The sequence below is a fragment of the Lepisma saccharinum genome, chromosome 11 (genome assembly GCF_977018435.1).
Source record: "Lepisma saccharinum chromosome 11, izLepSacc3.1, whole genome shotgun sequence".
Taxonomy (NCBI): Eukaryota; Metazoa; Arthropoda; class Insecta; order Zygentoma; family Lepismatidae; genus Lepisma; species Lepisma saccharinum.
In genome coordinates this window covers 39,780,368-39,795,521 of record NC_139239.1, presented here as the reverse complement: position 1 = coordinate 39,795,521, position 15,154 = coordinate 39,780,368, and the positions used below count along the sequence as shown (strand labels likewise).

The 15,154-nt window shown below is 41.0% G+C and overlaps 1 protein-coding gene across 2 annotated transcripts in view; it reads right to left on the bottom strand.

The window, feature by feature from the left end:
* Fs (Follistatin) overlaps window positions 1-15,154 on the bottom strand; it is a 236,829-nt gene that overhangs the window by 65,087 nt on the left and 156,588 nt on the right. For both annotated transcript variants that reach the window (XM_083130943.1, XM_083130944.1), the window contains exon 2: window positions 3,974-4,162. In XM_083130943.1, the coding sequence (XP_082987069.1) occupies window positions 3,974-4,162 (189 nt within the window). The remainder of the gene's footprint in view (window positions 1-3,973; window positions 4,163-15,154) is intronic.

Below are 15,154 nucleotides of genomic sequence, written 5' to 3'. Positions count from 1 at the left end.
TGAGCATAAAGTGAATCTAAAATAAATTTCACATATTTGTGCCTCTCCATGTCAAATTTAAATGTTAGTCATACAATATGATACAAATGTCAACGTAAAACTATTAGATGTTTCAAGACAATTAAAAAACTTACTATTCATAATACTAGAATGCATATATAGAATATATTAGTTTCCTACTACAAGGAGCCCAAACTTATAATACTTATAAATGTGAATACTGTTGGAAGAAAGTTGGTTTATACACAAGATAGGGCCTCCTCGATGGCGCAATGGTAATGATAACGCATTGTATTCAAGGAGTACTGGTTCGACTCCCGGTAGGCTATAGGTATATTGCACAGTGGTTAAAATCCCACTTCAAGGCCCAGTCCGGATTAACCTATCTGCAAGGAACACCATACACACGTCTCGAAAACCGAAACAGCTATAGAGGAAATAACGTAATTCATTTGTTTGTTCTACAGGGCTCCCGGGCTCGAATCCCTTCATCAATTTCATCGTATCACCACTCACCCTCACAATTAGCAAAAAGTGGCAGAAATGCTAAGTAAAATAAAACAAATCAATCAATCAATTTGGTTTGTAATAACGATTGATTGATTGAGTGATTTAGTTTAGTTTATTTAGCTTTTCTGCCACTTTGGCTAATCGCGAAGATGAGGATGAATGGTGAAAAGTGAACGGTTTGTGACAACCACAAACACATATCGACAACACAACTTGAGCCCCACAGAGGATTATACTATCTGTGAGTCGAGACGCCGGAACCTCGCTAGTCTGCAAAATGAGTTCTGGGTGTACTACGTGGAAGCGAGGTCGACATTTAGGTGTCTGCACAAAGGGTCACCCCATACACCCTACTTTATATCAACGATTATCTAAGTCTTTCTCCATATATTTTATAATATACGGTTATGCATACAAATGCCTATACAACTACAAGATTGTAAATTAGCTGTTGAATAGCAAACTTAAAGTCTAGGGATGTATAACATTGAAAAGTCGCGCACCGTGGCCGTGCAGTCTAATGCGTTATGCTTTGGGCACCGGCTACGGGACGCGCGATGGTTCGAGTCTCCTGAGGGAAGCGTAACAACTTTTCTCCCGAGATTTCGGCCAATGTGTGGGACCGGTGGCCACCCACCATCGTGAGGAAATTGGGGAGCTACGGATGAGTAGCGTAACCTGGTCATGGAAACCTACAACAACGACTGGGGGTTCGTCGTGCTGGCCACACGTCACACCGTAACTGGTTGGATGATCTACCTATAGTGGGAGTGAGGCCGGTGGATAGGGCTTGGCTCACAAGGGCTGTTGCGCCACGGGTTATGTTATGCTATGTTTAGGGAGCGGAAGTTGATGAAATGTCATCTTTTTTCTGACATCTCGGACACGATGCCCATTAAATATTCACAATATTACACTTCGTCTAGAACCCAAAGATGGTAATTTTAAAGTGCATTTTTTTGCATTTTTTGACAATTTTCAGGTTTTAGGTCATTTTTCTCGATTTTCGGGATTTTCCCGTCATTTTTCGCAATATTCGGTGTATTGTTTCGTCATATTTTATCACTTCTTTCATTTTGGTAATATTCTTGAGTCTTTTCACCAAGGTGAACATAGGCCTATATAGGTCTCGCAAGATTGCAATTTACAAGCACAGATGCGGGAAATTAATGCATTTTACACCAATTCATTCAGTGTATACGACTTTTTAATTAAATTGTTTAAAAATTATTCGGTTGTTTCCATTGGAAATCCTCGTTGCACATTTTGATTGAATGTGTATGTGGTATCATTTGGTGCCCTTTTTTTAAAAAGACAATATTGCATTTTGTTTAATTTCCTTTTCATTTCAATTTTTAAACTGAAACTAACAAATTTAATGGTCATCTTTTGCATTTTTTATGTCATTTTTTTTCTATTTTTTAGGACATGCTATAGGTCATATACCTATATTTTTCAGGTCATCAACTTCCGCTCTTTATAACATTGAAGAAAACGCTTTCTATCTGAAATCGCGGGCGTGGGACTGCCGCTGTTTGGCAGGTGTTTTGTTCCGATCCAGTGATCAATGACCCTCCGACCTGGTTGCGCAATGTAGTACATGGAAGCGACGAAAAAAGCAACCTGCAATCAGCGACGCGTCGAGCTGCATCCCTTCAAGGCTAAGGGCGTCTTCGCAACGAAAGATGCAATTAAAACGCATTTAGCGTGCATCTGCATTTCCTTCTCGGGCCATTTCCAGACGGAGAGCGACCTTGTCTGGCTTCGTAAACAATAGCAGCTGGTTCGCAGAAATGCACTGAAGATGAATTGCACCCAACTTAAACGTTTTTACTGCCAGCGGCGCGAGGAGCCTGATTTGCTTTCCACCGTGAGCAAAAGCTAAAAGCATTCGTGATGTCTTGTTAACGAAACTCAATAGCTCCAAATTGCATTTCTAAATAAACATTTTGGAGCTGTGTTTGCTGCGCATGGTCGCTATACTCCATGGGCGCAACTCCGTTTATGTGGTGTACGTTATAGATTAATTTGGTTCTTTTATTTTACTTCGCTTTTCTGTTGCTTTTGGCTAATCGCGAAGATGAGGATGAGCGGTGATATGACATGGATGAAGGACATTTACAAAGAACAACAATGCCCAGTCCGGGATTGTTGGGATCCCTGGCGTCGTAGAGGGCTGTGCTAACCACTCCGTCACGGAGATTGGCCGTTGTAGTTTTATGTCAGACTAGCTGATTGCCCGGCGTTGCCCGGGTATTTATTTATCCCAATCTTCTATTAGACAGGAGGAATATAATGAATTCTAACGACTGTATAGTGTCAAATGAACTTGGGAGTTGAACGGCATTGGGAGTGTCACTATTCATCTTAGCGACCCCGACAACTATGTATTCCACACTAATATCGGTCGTTTTAGATTATTTTTACATGTCAGCCCTTCCCACCCCCACCCCTAGGGGTGCCAGGGGTGTCTTGGAGTTGAACGGCATTGGGGGTGTCACTATTCATCTTAGCGACCCCGAAAACTATGGATCCCACATTAATATCGGTCGCGATTATTTTTACGTCACCCCCTTCCCACCCCCACGGGTGCCAGGGGTGTCTTACCCTCACAGTATTTCTTTCGAGATTGCAAGTGATACGTGTACTAAGTTTGGTTGAAATCGCTTCAGGCGTTCGAGAGTTATGCCGGAGCAAACACACATCAATTTATATATATCGACTTGCTAAAGTATTAAAGGTTAGATTCTCTCTCTCATACACACATAGAACCAAATGACCGTTGGGTCCACGACATGTTGCCAAACATACTGTAAAGCGAGAGAGAGAGTCTTCTCGGGCGGCAGCACCAGAAATCAGCGGGGGCTGATGGTACAACTGCACACGTGGTCCTACACGAGGGAGTTCCACACTCAAATAGCCAACTGGCAAAAACAGAAGTGCGCTTGGCAACGTTGCTTCGGGAGAGCGATGTGACCCCTTCAGCTTTTACTTCGCAACTGAGTTTCTTGACACCCATCGAGCCACAACCCCCCGAAGACGATTGGGGGAGAGAAAGGGCCAGAAATAGCCGTCAAGGTCAGCCGCCAGTTGGAGTTGCGTCCAGTATAGTAACACCGCACAACGTGAGCAATAAGTGTTTTGTTGATATGACGTCAGTGGTTATCTTGTTGATTGGTTGTTTCGGGACTTATGACTCGCTTCCTAGCTGCAAATCAGAAGATACAGAGTTGTTATGGAAACAAACTCACTCTACTGTCAGTTCCTACAACGGACGCTATCGGTGTGAAAGGTTTGATGGGAGGATATACTGGGCTCAGAGGGGAAAACTGATCTTTCGGAACTTTCTTTGAAGTAAAGTGACGTTCGAATCAGGACTTGAACCATGCCAGCCGTTTCTACGGTTATGCGGGACCTCGCAACATGACGAACGTGAAGAGAATGAGCAAAATTCAATCCATACCTTTACACGCCTGGCATGGCACGCCTCCTCCAAGCACCCTCCAAAAGAACAAAGTCCCTGCGTCGAGGTCCTCTTGACTCCAAGCTGTGGACACGCTGCTCGATTTACAACACTCTTCCTTCGACACTCTCTCCGTCAGAAGATCCACGCATCGACCATTTCGGACCATCGCTGACCAGCAGTTACCGCCTGCAAGGAAAGAGAACACAAAATTTACAGTGTGCCACAAGCTCACTGCGCGTACAAGATTTAACATTGCATAATTTAAAAACAACAGGTATTCACTCACTGTAGAACCAGGACGTACCTCTGACGAGGGACAATCGTGTGTGTCTACAGCATGAGACTACGTCAGAGATTTTTGTAAAGGATTTCGGACCATCGATAAAAACCTTGAATAGTTCAAATAATAACAATAATAACTATTATAAACTAATAAAAATAAACCAATTTTATTCCATTTTATTATTATTACAATATGAACGAATGTCGAGCACAACTGTTAACCTCGTTCAAGAAAAAGGTTTCAAAGTTAGGAGGAAATTTTAGTCTTAAAGTTTTTGGAATTTTGAAGACTGTAGTGGATCTACGTGTGGTTTGCATTCGATGTTCTCTAAATATTCTCAATAGAGTAAAACCTCGTTAATCCGGACTAATGGGGGAATACGTTGACCGGTTTAACGAAAGTCCGGATTAACTGAAATAACCTAAAAGAACAGTAGAAAGTGCATTAAAACTCCGTTTATAGCAACAAAATACGTTTTCTATGGTGTCTTCAAAGGGTATAGCAGGGTTGCTACACAAAATCATGCATTTTTTCCAGGACATTTCCAGGACTTTTCAAGGATTTTCTACAATTGCTCCAGGACAAGTGTAGAAAGTAAGCATGGCAAAATACAAATCATTACATATTTCCTTTTATTAAAAAAAAAAGTTCTAATTTTTTTTAATGTAGGCTCCCAACTCCCCTACACCTGCTCCTTTCCACACCTTTCATTTCTTAGTATAATGAAGGTTATTTAACTTTTACAATAATACAGAAAAAATACAAAGGTAAAAAAAATAAACACAAGTATATATAAGTTTATAAAAAATTAAATAATACAGAAAAAATACAAAGGTAAAAAAATAAACACAAGTATATATAAGTTTATAAAATATTACCATCTTGTATTACAAATAAACAAGAATAATATCCTTAGAAAACTTGGAATATTTAGGATAGCAAACCCTTCTTTTTAACCACTATTATTATCATAATTTTTTCTACCTCTGAGCGATACAAAATAATACAAAAACGCGGGGCATTATACTTCAATCACAAAAATAAAACTTATCACAAAACTATGACTACAGTACACAGCAACGTGACATAAGTAAATAAACCACTGTCATGACACTGGCCTGTTTTAAATGAAAACTTATTGTAATTCATACAAATAAAACGGGGAAAAGGAATTTCCAGGACAATCTCCAAAATTCCAGGTACAGCTTGGAAAAAATGTGAAATTTCATAACATTTCCATGCCTGGAAGGAATATTTTAAAATTCCAGGTTTTCCAGGATGCGTATGAACCCTGTATAGGCATAAATACACAATACAGTACAGTACAAAGTCTGCGGGAAACAGAATTTCATCCGTGGTTGACTGCCTCTTCTTTAGGAAGTTCTCTTGTTGACTTCTAGCCACATTTAAAACCTTGCATTCTGCTTTTTCTTTTTTTCTTCTTTTTGCCTTTTGCCTGTCCGGATTAAGCGAAGTCCGGCTTAACGAGGTTTTACTGTAGTTTAATAGGTTAACGTAGCCACGAAACTATTGAGAATATCTAGGCAACACCGAAAGCAAACCAAATGTAGATCCACGTGAATGCTCTATACCTCGGCAATCTCTAGAGCAAGTGAACGAAATCAAGTCTCTGTGCAAGTAGTGATGCGAGACGGCTCCACCAATTAACACGTGAGAGGGAACGGGATTGCGTGGATGGGAGAAAGCGACAACTTTCTAGCAGCGTGAACTGCTTCGCTCTGGCCACAGATCCCCCTTTTTCTATGACGCTGTGCGCGGCCTTGCTCCAGAGATAAGCGGGACTGAGTATAACTTAGTTTTTTCTTTCGTTATTTCATTCGAATACTAAGTGAAGCCGACCTCCGTTTCAGAGTGGTTAGTATGATACCAGGAGTCTCGGGTTCGAATCCTCACTTCATCAATTTCATCATATCGTCACTCGTCCTCATCGTCGCGATTAGTCAAAAGTGGTAAAAATCAATCGAGATTACATGTTTGAAAAGGTTTGGTAACGTTTGCATTAAGTCAACTTTATGCTCAGGAAGGCTAATCGTGACTGATCCTACAATTGAAAGTGGGACCCGAACGACTGTGAAATGTGGCTCTGCTGGGGATCTAACCCGCGACCCCTTGATTACAAGGCGAAAGCGTTCCAAACATCGGGTAGGCCCTGGCACTAACTAATGACTCGTGCTGCAAACACAAGCGATCCATTACATACACTTGCGGAATAATTACTTTGCGACAGAACAATTTTTTTTCACCTTGATTCCGTATGCTTGAAGTTCTCATTATTATCTCGCGTGGGAGTTTCCTTATTTGGGTTGTAGGCCGCGATCGAGTTGAATGCCTCAGCCTGGCTGTCCGCACGCCGCAGACAGATACGGTACGGGCCGTGACAGGCCGTTAGGTGCCTCCTCCTCTTTCCCACAGTAGGGGGCGCCGCTATCACTCGAGGGCGGGGTGGGGCGGGCGGAACACATTCCTTCCTTGCAGAATATTTTAAGAGAAACACGATCGCATTATGAAGGAACGTTTTGACCCTTCTCTGCTCTTCAGCGCGTCAAGTTGCCTTTCCTTGGCGAAGGTTAAATTCCTGTAACTGTTCACTCTCTTTTATGGCAGAGCTGCGAACACATTAAAATCCGTGAAAGGCTTGGATGGCTCTGTTAGCAGCGACACCAGGTCTTCTCTTGATTCGGGGCCACTCAACGTCGCTTGTCACAGCATCTTCTACAGGTTCGTCCACGGAACCGGCGCCAGAATTTTTTTTGGCACGTAGGCAGGATGTACACAGGGTGTTCCACAAAAAGTGCCCGATTTTTTATGTTGCATTAACTTACAATGTATTTGCGCAATATGTACCACCACGATGACGTAGCGGTAACCCGCTACCCCTTGTAATTACAACTTAAGGCTCGGCAGGGCAGATTTTTTCAAATTTTCCTCTCCATTCGGAAAACCGCTGTGATATTAAAAAATCTGAAAAATTGCATCAGCTTACAATTCCTTCTAGAGCATTGACGTGAATTTAGTGTGGTTTGCTTTCGCTACTATCTACATATTTTCAATAGTTTCGCGATTACTTAAGTATATTAAGATATCTAGATAACGGCAAAAGTAAACCACATGAAAATTCACGTCAGTGCTCTAGATGGAATTTTAAGCTGATGTAATTTTTCAGATTTTGGAATATCTCTAAGATTTTTCGAAATGAGAAGAAAGTTTGAAAAAAAAAACCTGCTCTGGCGGCGGCCAAAGGTCCAGACGAGCCTGGTTTCGGAGCGGAGCGATATCTTGGAGTGCTCCCATCGGAGCGGCGAAAACTGGAAAGTATCACGCTCCGCTCCAGACTGAAGGTCCAGTAACGACTGCGGGGTAATACGCTCCGGAGCGCTGCGGTAATCGGTTCCGATTCAGTTAGTTGTTTCGTTCATGGAAATTGTACTACGTAATTTGAACATTGCTTGTTCAAGAAAGTTGAGGTTGTTACCAATATTGTTGTTGTAACCAGAGGCGTGCCCATGATTTTCGAAAACGGGGTTACGTATACTTTTATTTTTACTAGTCAGCTCTCAGTTTGCCATCTTTTCTTGCCTTTGATATTATTTTTTCTTTAGAAATATTTGGCCAAACGAGTGGAGGTTATGACGACCTCAACCACCCCCTTGGGCACGTCACTGGTTGTAACACTGATTGCTATAATTTCACTTGATTGATTGAGTTTTTGTCTTAAGTCCACTTTATGCACAGAAAGGCTAATTGGGACTGGACCTACCTAAAGTGGGATCCGAACCACTATGTGCCTCCAACAAGTATCGAGGCGACAACGCTCTAGCACTGCACCATCGGGGATGCCGTTATTAATATTACAATCCATTATAACTATTATTATTACTTGCACTACTACAACTATTACTATGCTACTGCTACTGCTACTGGGGTGGATGTATTTCATTAGCAGGCGTGCCACCTGTGGTTCCACTTCCTCATTCCCTGCCGCATTCTGGGATTCGGTACGTTCCCTCCTCCTTTGCTGTAGTGCATTTGTGACACAGTTTATGAAACGTGATAGTTTTACACTTACACACCTGACATTAATAACAATCTATTCAGTGTCTGTAATGTCGTCTTAAGTGTTTGGCTTTCATCAGGCAGACTCATTTTTTTTTTATTGATTGATTGATTCTGTTTATTTTACTTCGCTTTTCTGCTACTTTTGGTTAATCGCGAAGATAAGGATGATCGGTGGCAGAAAAGCGACGCCGAATAACAAAAATTAAATCAAATCAAACTAAATGACATGTTATGTCTTTGAATATAAGTCACCTCTTTGTCATCACGAGATGTGGTCACGTTTATTTCTTTTCCTAGCTAATCTCTTCGTGGAACAATTGGAGATGTATCATGGAGCACAGTTTGGGGTAAAATTTTCGTATCTGCAAAACGTATTTCTTCAATTTTACAGGACAAGTTACTTACCGAAATGAGTTTCTGTATACTTTACGAAGGTTTCGGAAGTGTTTGTTCCCCTCGCTAAATATATTTTGCCGGTAAATCATGTATTTTACAACATTAATGTCTCTCCGATGAACGAAAGCTATTGCCTCTATGTCCTTCCACTACGTGAATCAAATGTTGCGTGCGTTCGATGATGTAACCCCCGGTCAGTGTTTCCAACCACACCGTTGTATTCCAAGAACATGACAATTTGAACTATGTTTGCCTAACCTAACCGAACCTAACCTAACCTTGCCGTGCATGGTTCGTGGGGCTATTTATGAATGGTTGGTTCGTGGGGCTATCCGTGAATGGTTCGTGGGGCTATTTATGAATGGTTCGTGGGGCTATCCGTGAATGGTTCGTGGGGCTATCTGTGCATTGTTCGTGGGGTCTTCGAACCTGGAAAAAAATACAAAATCAGTAACACGGACAAACGCTAGTCAAGATTTCTCCGCCATATTGCGTGTAACGCAAGCGGAAACGAACAAACAAGAATTACTCGATATGTCGAAAGTTGAGATTATTTGCGTGAAAAAAAAGAAATGGCACCTTAAAGAATCCTTGGGAATGCAGAATACGTAAGAACCAATGTGAAAAAGAAGAAAATAAAGGAATTTCAGACGATTGGCGGTTACTGAAATTTTACCTAGTTTGGGAATCGCTGATCTTGTTCTTTCAAGTGCTTCAACAAAAACATTGACTCCTTTGCAACTGCGCCTACAGATCCTCGCTCTGGTCAGGAGTTCACATCCTTTCGATATCATTCGTGCTGCACGTACGTGACCTTGTGTAGGATCACAAATTTCTCGGTGTCAGTTGCGTAACGCATGCGAGGATGAGCACGCACCCTGCATGCAAACGCACCGTTTGTTGTTGTCGGGAAGACTTATTTTATAGCCTACCGAAAGCTGTAAGTAAATACTTGACGTGAATATATCGTAAGAAGATTTCCAATGGCTTACACGTGGATTCTTAACAGCCGAACCGTCGATTCCGTTCAACTTAGTAAATAAAAAAAATCACTCATGCAAGAGAATCTTCATACGTATCCTATATTTTTTAAAGTGGACAGAATAATTGTTTTTATTGCCTACGTTAATTTACATATACTAAGTGATGCTTTTATTTTCCTTTAGGTTTAACTAAACTAAGTTAGTATACGTTTTCTCGGAGGCGTTAATTGATAATTTATTGTTGCTTTCAGTGGCACTTACGCATGTCTAATTGTCTCATTGTAATTGAACTCTTGCAATTAATCAGCCCATTAACGAAATGTTTGATATTTTATGTAGGCTAAATTGAATGTGCAATATGCTGAGGTTAAGTCCGTGCGAATTAAACTTTTTTGCTTTGAGGAGGATGCTTGACAATTCGCTCCTCTGTTTCTTTATTTGATTTATTTTAATTAGCATTTCTGCGCTTTTGGCTAATCGCGAAGATCAAGTTCAGTGATGATATAGATGGAATTGAATTGAATTGAATTTAAAATTTTGGGAGCGTCAGCACTTAGGCTATTTTGCTCCCTTCACATTATACGGGGGGCCAGCCCCTTACCATTACATATAACAACTCTAACGTTGCATTAAAAATCTTAAAATGTTCTGACTTCTGTTAAAAGCTGAGGCTGTAAACGGGCACTCAGCACACACAAAGACAAAAAACAGGACAATACAAACAAAATTATACTGGCCATGGGGCCAGTCGCCAGAGCCTCGTTAGTCTTCAGTCCAGGGTGCACTAACGTGGAAGTGAGGTTGACATTTGGGTGTACTACGTGGAAGGTCACCCCTTACACCCCGATATAGATGGAGGGACATTCGCAAAGAATACTCATGGCCCAGGCCGGGATTCGAACCCGGGACCTCTGGTAATTCTCTCTCTTCTTGCGATATTATTGATTGATTTGGTTTATTGCATTTGGAACCCAATTCGTTATTCAAGAAAGTTAGCTGCTTTTATAAAAATATCTTTAAAGTCCCTGAATAATTACTGGAACTCGATGTATGAACTTCTAAAAATATCACCAACTTAAATCTTCCTGTGAGGGCTTTTAATTTTAGAACATATTAAACGAAAAGCCTTTTTTTAAAAATCATGACTTTTATTCCTTTTCAGCCAATAATAGCAATCACGTAAAATAGTGTTGAGCACGAAAATTACGTGCCTCATGAATACATTTACATTTGGGAAATATTTGTGTTAGCAATTGAAGTATCATATTGTTGTGCGGGTGGGGGAGGCGGCGTATCCCCGTATGCAATTCATATTTATGCTGCCGGCCCTCGTAGCAGAGTGGTTAGCACATCGCGCTACGACGCCAGGGGTTCGAATCCCGCCTGGGCATGGATGTTTGCGAGTGTCAATTCATGAATTTCATAATCACTCATCCCCATCTTCGCAAATTAGCCATAAGTGGCACAAAAAATAAAGCAAATTCACAACAACAACAGTATTTCTGCTCGGTTTCCCCGTTCACCCCCACCCCCCCCCCCACACACACAAAGTTTTGGCACTTCCATTGTGGTGGCAACATAATGAAGTACGCGATATGTGAAAAACATTCTACGTCGGCTGCAGCCGCACACGTCATCTTGGTGTCGCCTCGTAGAAACATTTAGGGACAATTCACACCGCAGAGACACGCGACACGAGTTACACACCGAAGAGACAAGATGCACGCGACACTCGGCAAGCGACACTGGTTTCTTTGCTCAGTTTGCATGATGGTACCGATATAATTGCAATTAATCAGTTTATTAGTCACCCGAAAAAAAAAAAAACATAACGAGACATTGTTACATGTATATTGCGTTGTAAAATTTTTGCAAGTTACTGAAACTTGGGAGAGGCATGTTGTATATGAGAAAACTGAGAAATAATATGCACTGACCTCAAACTGTATACGATAGACTTTTCAGCCTGAATAAAGCGAATACCTAAACACTAGAGAAATGGTTCTCAACCTTCGTGAAACCATGTCACGGTATTTTTTTTTTTAGTCAATGCCCTTAGCCGAAGAATTTTCCTCGTAAATATTTACAGTATTTAAGATTTTATGCATGAATTAACATGTACCTATGAAATTAAATATTGATAAATAATTTCTAGCATAATCATAAAGAGTAATAATAGTTTGATTACGTGTGTAGGATTGTTGACAAATATAAAAATATGGAAGACAAAGTGGTAACGTCGTCTCCTTGTAATTAAGTGATCCCGGGTTCGATAACCGGTGGAGGCACCGGGCAGATCCAGTTCTGATTAGTCTATTTGTGCATAAAGGGGACTTAAAAAACGAAAACTCACAACTCAAATATGATATTGGGATTATGACAGTTTGTCAACCACTTTCAGCAGAACCTTTCGCTGCTCAGTATAGTTGATACGAGGGCACGGTATCGGGTCGCGGCCCGGCGGTTGAGAAACAATGCACTAGAGTACTTTACCATGTTGACTAATATATTTTGGACTAAAGTGCCTCCATATGCTAGGTTTTTCAGATAAAAGCAGTCAGGTAAATGGCCAAAACACGGCCACGATGTTGAAGGCAAATTACAGCCGATAACTGCATCAAAAAACTTGATAAAGCGAAAAGAATGTTCTGTTTAAATCTTAAAACATTGTGCATATCGATACTTTATTATATCAGCAAATTAGAGGTTCAAATTTGATCCCGGCTGGGCCATCTTCCAGTCTAAATATAGCTCGTTGCAATGAAGCATTAACTGCGCATACGCGAACAACAAACTGAAGCGACACGCTGGCTGCACGGTATTGAGAAAACGGCACTGTCCGAGAGACACGTGCATCTTGCCGTGTCTCTTCGGTTCAAAACGTTGCATTGATTACTGAGTGTTGGCTTCCAAGTGACACGTGTCTCGTGTCTCTTCGGTGTGAATTCTCCCTAAGAACCAACTTGCCCAAACAACACACTGTCGTAAGCTTTTTCTCCACAGTTGCAAAATAGTTTCAGGTACAGTCACGGACACGGTGACTGCACAAGGGGGCTGGAGACACCCATAGAAAATTTTCTAAGGGTCAAAACAAGAAATCTGATTTATCTACATTGGAAGTATTCCTCCGTGGCCGTGTGGTCTAAGGCGCTGTGCTTTGGGCTCCGACTGCGGGACGGCATGGGTTCGAGTCCGCCTGGGTTCAGTCTCTGGGTTCTCGGCCTGAGTATAGGACCGGTGGCAACACACCATCGTGAGGAAATTGGGGAGCTACGAGTGAGTAGCGTAACCCGGTCACGGATGTCTCCTATAACGGCTGGGGGTTCGACGTGCTGATCCCACGTCACCCCATTACTGGTTGAAGAACTCCATACCTCTAGGTGGGATTGTGGGAGGGAGACTGGCAGTCGGGACATCGGCCTAGGCCCTTCAAGGGCTGTTGAGCCACGGGTTAAAAATATATATTGGAAATCGCATGATGTTATGTTTATAGGGCACTGGGGGATAAAGTAGAAATTTGTAAAGAAAGATATGAAGAAGAAGGATAAATAAAATACAAAAAGGGGCAGAAATAAAAGCAAATGGGAGAGAAGGCAAGAGAAAAGAATAAACGAAAAAAGATACAAAAAATAATAAACGAGAGAGGAGAATAAACTAAGAGAGAAAGGGAGAAGAAGAATAAACGAAGAGACAGAGAGATAAGCAGAAACAGACTAGTGAAAAGGAGAGAGAAATAAGAGAAGCTAGAGAGAGATAAAGGACAGAAAGAGAAGAAAATTGTGGAAAACAGAACAAGATAGAGAGTGAACAAGGTTACAATCTAGAGAAACAAAGAAGAATAGGCAGAGAAAAGGAATTCAAATTGAAATAAATTAATGGTAAGCAATTTCTCTAGGTTTCTAGTCGAGTGACACAAAAAGAGCTATTGAACTAGTGACACCGAGAAACTTGTCCAAATTTCTATTACCAATTCAACTCAATGTCTACGCGTGTGGCGAGAAATGCGATCTACCTCTGATGAATAAAGCTAACGATATCAAATCAAGAATGAACTGGCATGCAGTCGCAATCGCTTCTGAATGGTGTATACACTCGCTTCTATACTCGGTCCTGAACCAGAAATAGTCTCGTCACTTAACACTTGCGACCCAAGTAGTTGTTTCAAGTTGGGAAAAGAGTTGCATTTGCAATGCACAAAAACACCACACATCATGTATCTTCCTTCGGCTGAGCACAGCTCTCCGATCGAGGCGTCAGTGGAATACAACCACCTTGTATCGTCCTCCCACCTAGCGGTCAAGTTGCGAACTTGGTGCAACGAGGCGTTGGTAAAATAAACAAGAGCGAGATTTCGCAGTCTTTGCTTTTCATTCTCGCAAAAGGTATTCGAGCGACGGAGAGAAACAGAGTACCCAGTATGTTCGAAAGTGGTTATGTATCCTTTTTTAGTATTCAGGCCTTATTTTGCCACTTTTCCTAACTTTGACGGTTTTTTTTATTCTGTGTATATAGGAATAATAGACCAAAAGGAGGATTATTTTTGATTGCCTATTCGAGCAGTTTTTAGGGCCTAGAAATTTAGGCAATAATGTATTAAACAGTAATTTGCGGTATTAATATAATTCGAGGGATGTTTAGGTGACATCATTAGGTGATAAGCAGCTCGTAAATAGGACGGTAGCTATTTCGCACTATCAGGCCGTCAGACGACCAGTAAGGCATTTTGTACGTGTGTTAAAACATGAATAACTTACGTAATAAAATTTTGTTTCACACAGATAATCACTCACAATATATACACATCTCTAGCTTGACTATAAATGAGGAAAATAATATAATTAATTAGTGATTGAGATTAGCTAAACTGGCAGAAAAGCGATGTGAAATGACAAAATTACAAATATGTAACTTTACAAAATTTCAGGAGGCCCTATTAATCAAAAGTTTGTTTTAAGTCCACCAGTTAGGTTAATCAAGATTGGTTCTATAGTTTTACTGAGACTTCATAACACATAGAATTACCAACAGCGGTCATTTTGACCGTAATGTTTCATTGGACATGTGCAGTAAAATTGTTGTGTATTTGGTACATTTTTGTAGTTTTTTCCACAAAGTTCTCTACTCACTTTCAGAGGAGGTAAGGAAGTTTAGAAATTATAAAATTATAAAACTCGCCTAATGAAATTGTTGTATTTCTTTCGTTCTAAGATGTATTCCGCTTGTTCTCAGCAGCTAGGTAACTTTCCTGAAATTCTTCGCAGAGTGTAACAGAATATCCCGGCGAGATACTTTACTCCAGTTACGTATATAGAGAATCCATACGTTTGTTCCGGCCGTATCTAGAATATTGCAGAACACAAGAACTGGCCATCTCTTAGATGAAGACTTTATAGAGTACTGGAGACCCCTCTTATCTAAAATACCAGCTACATGTACAGA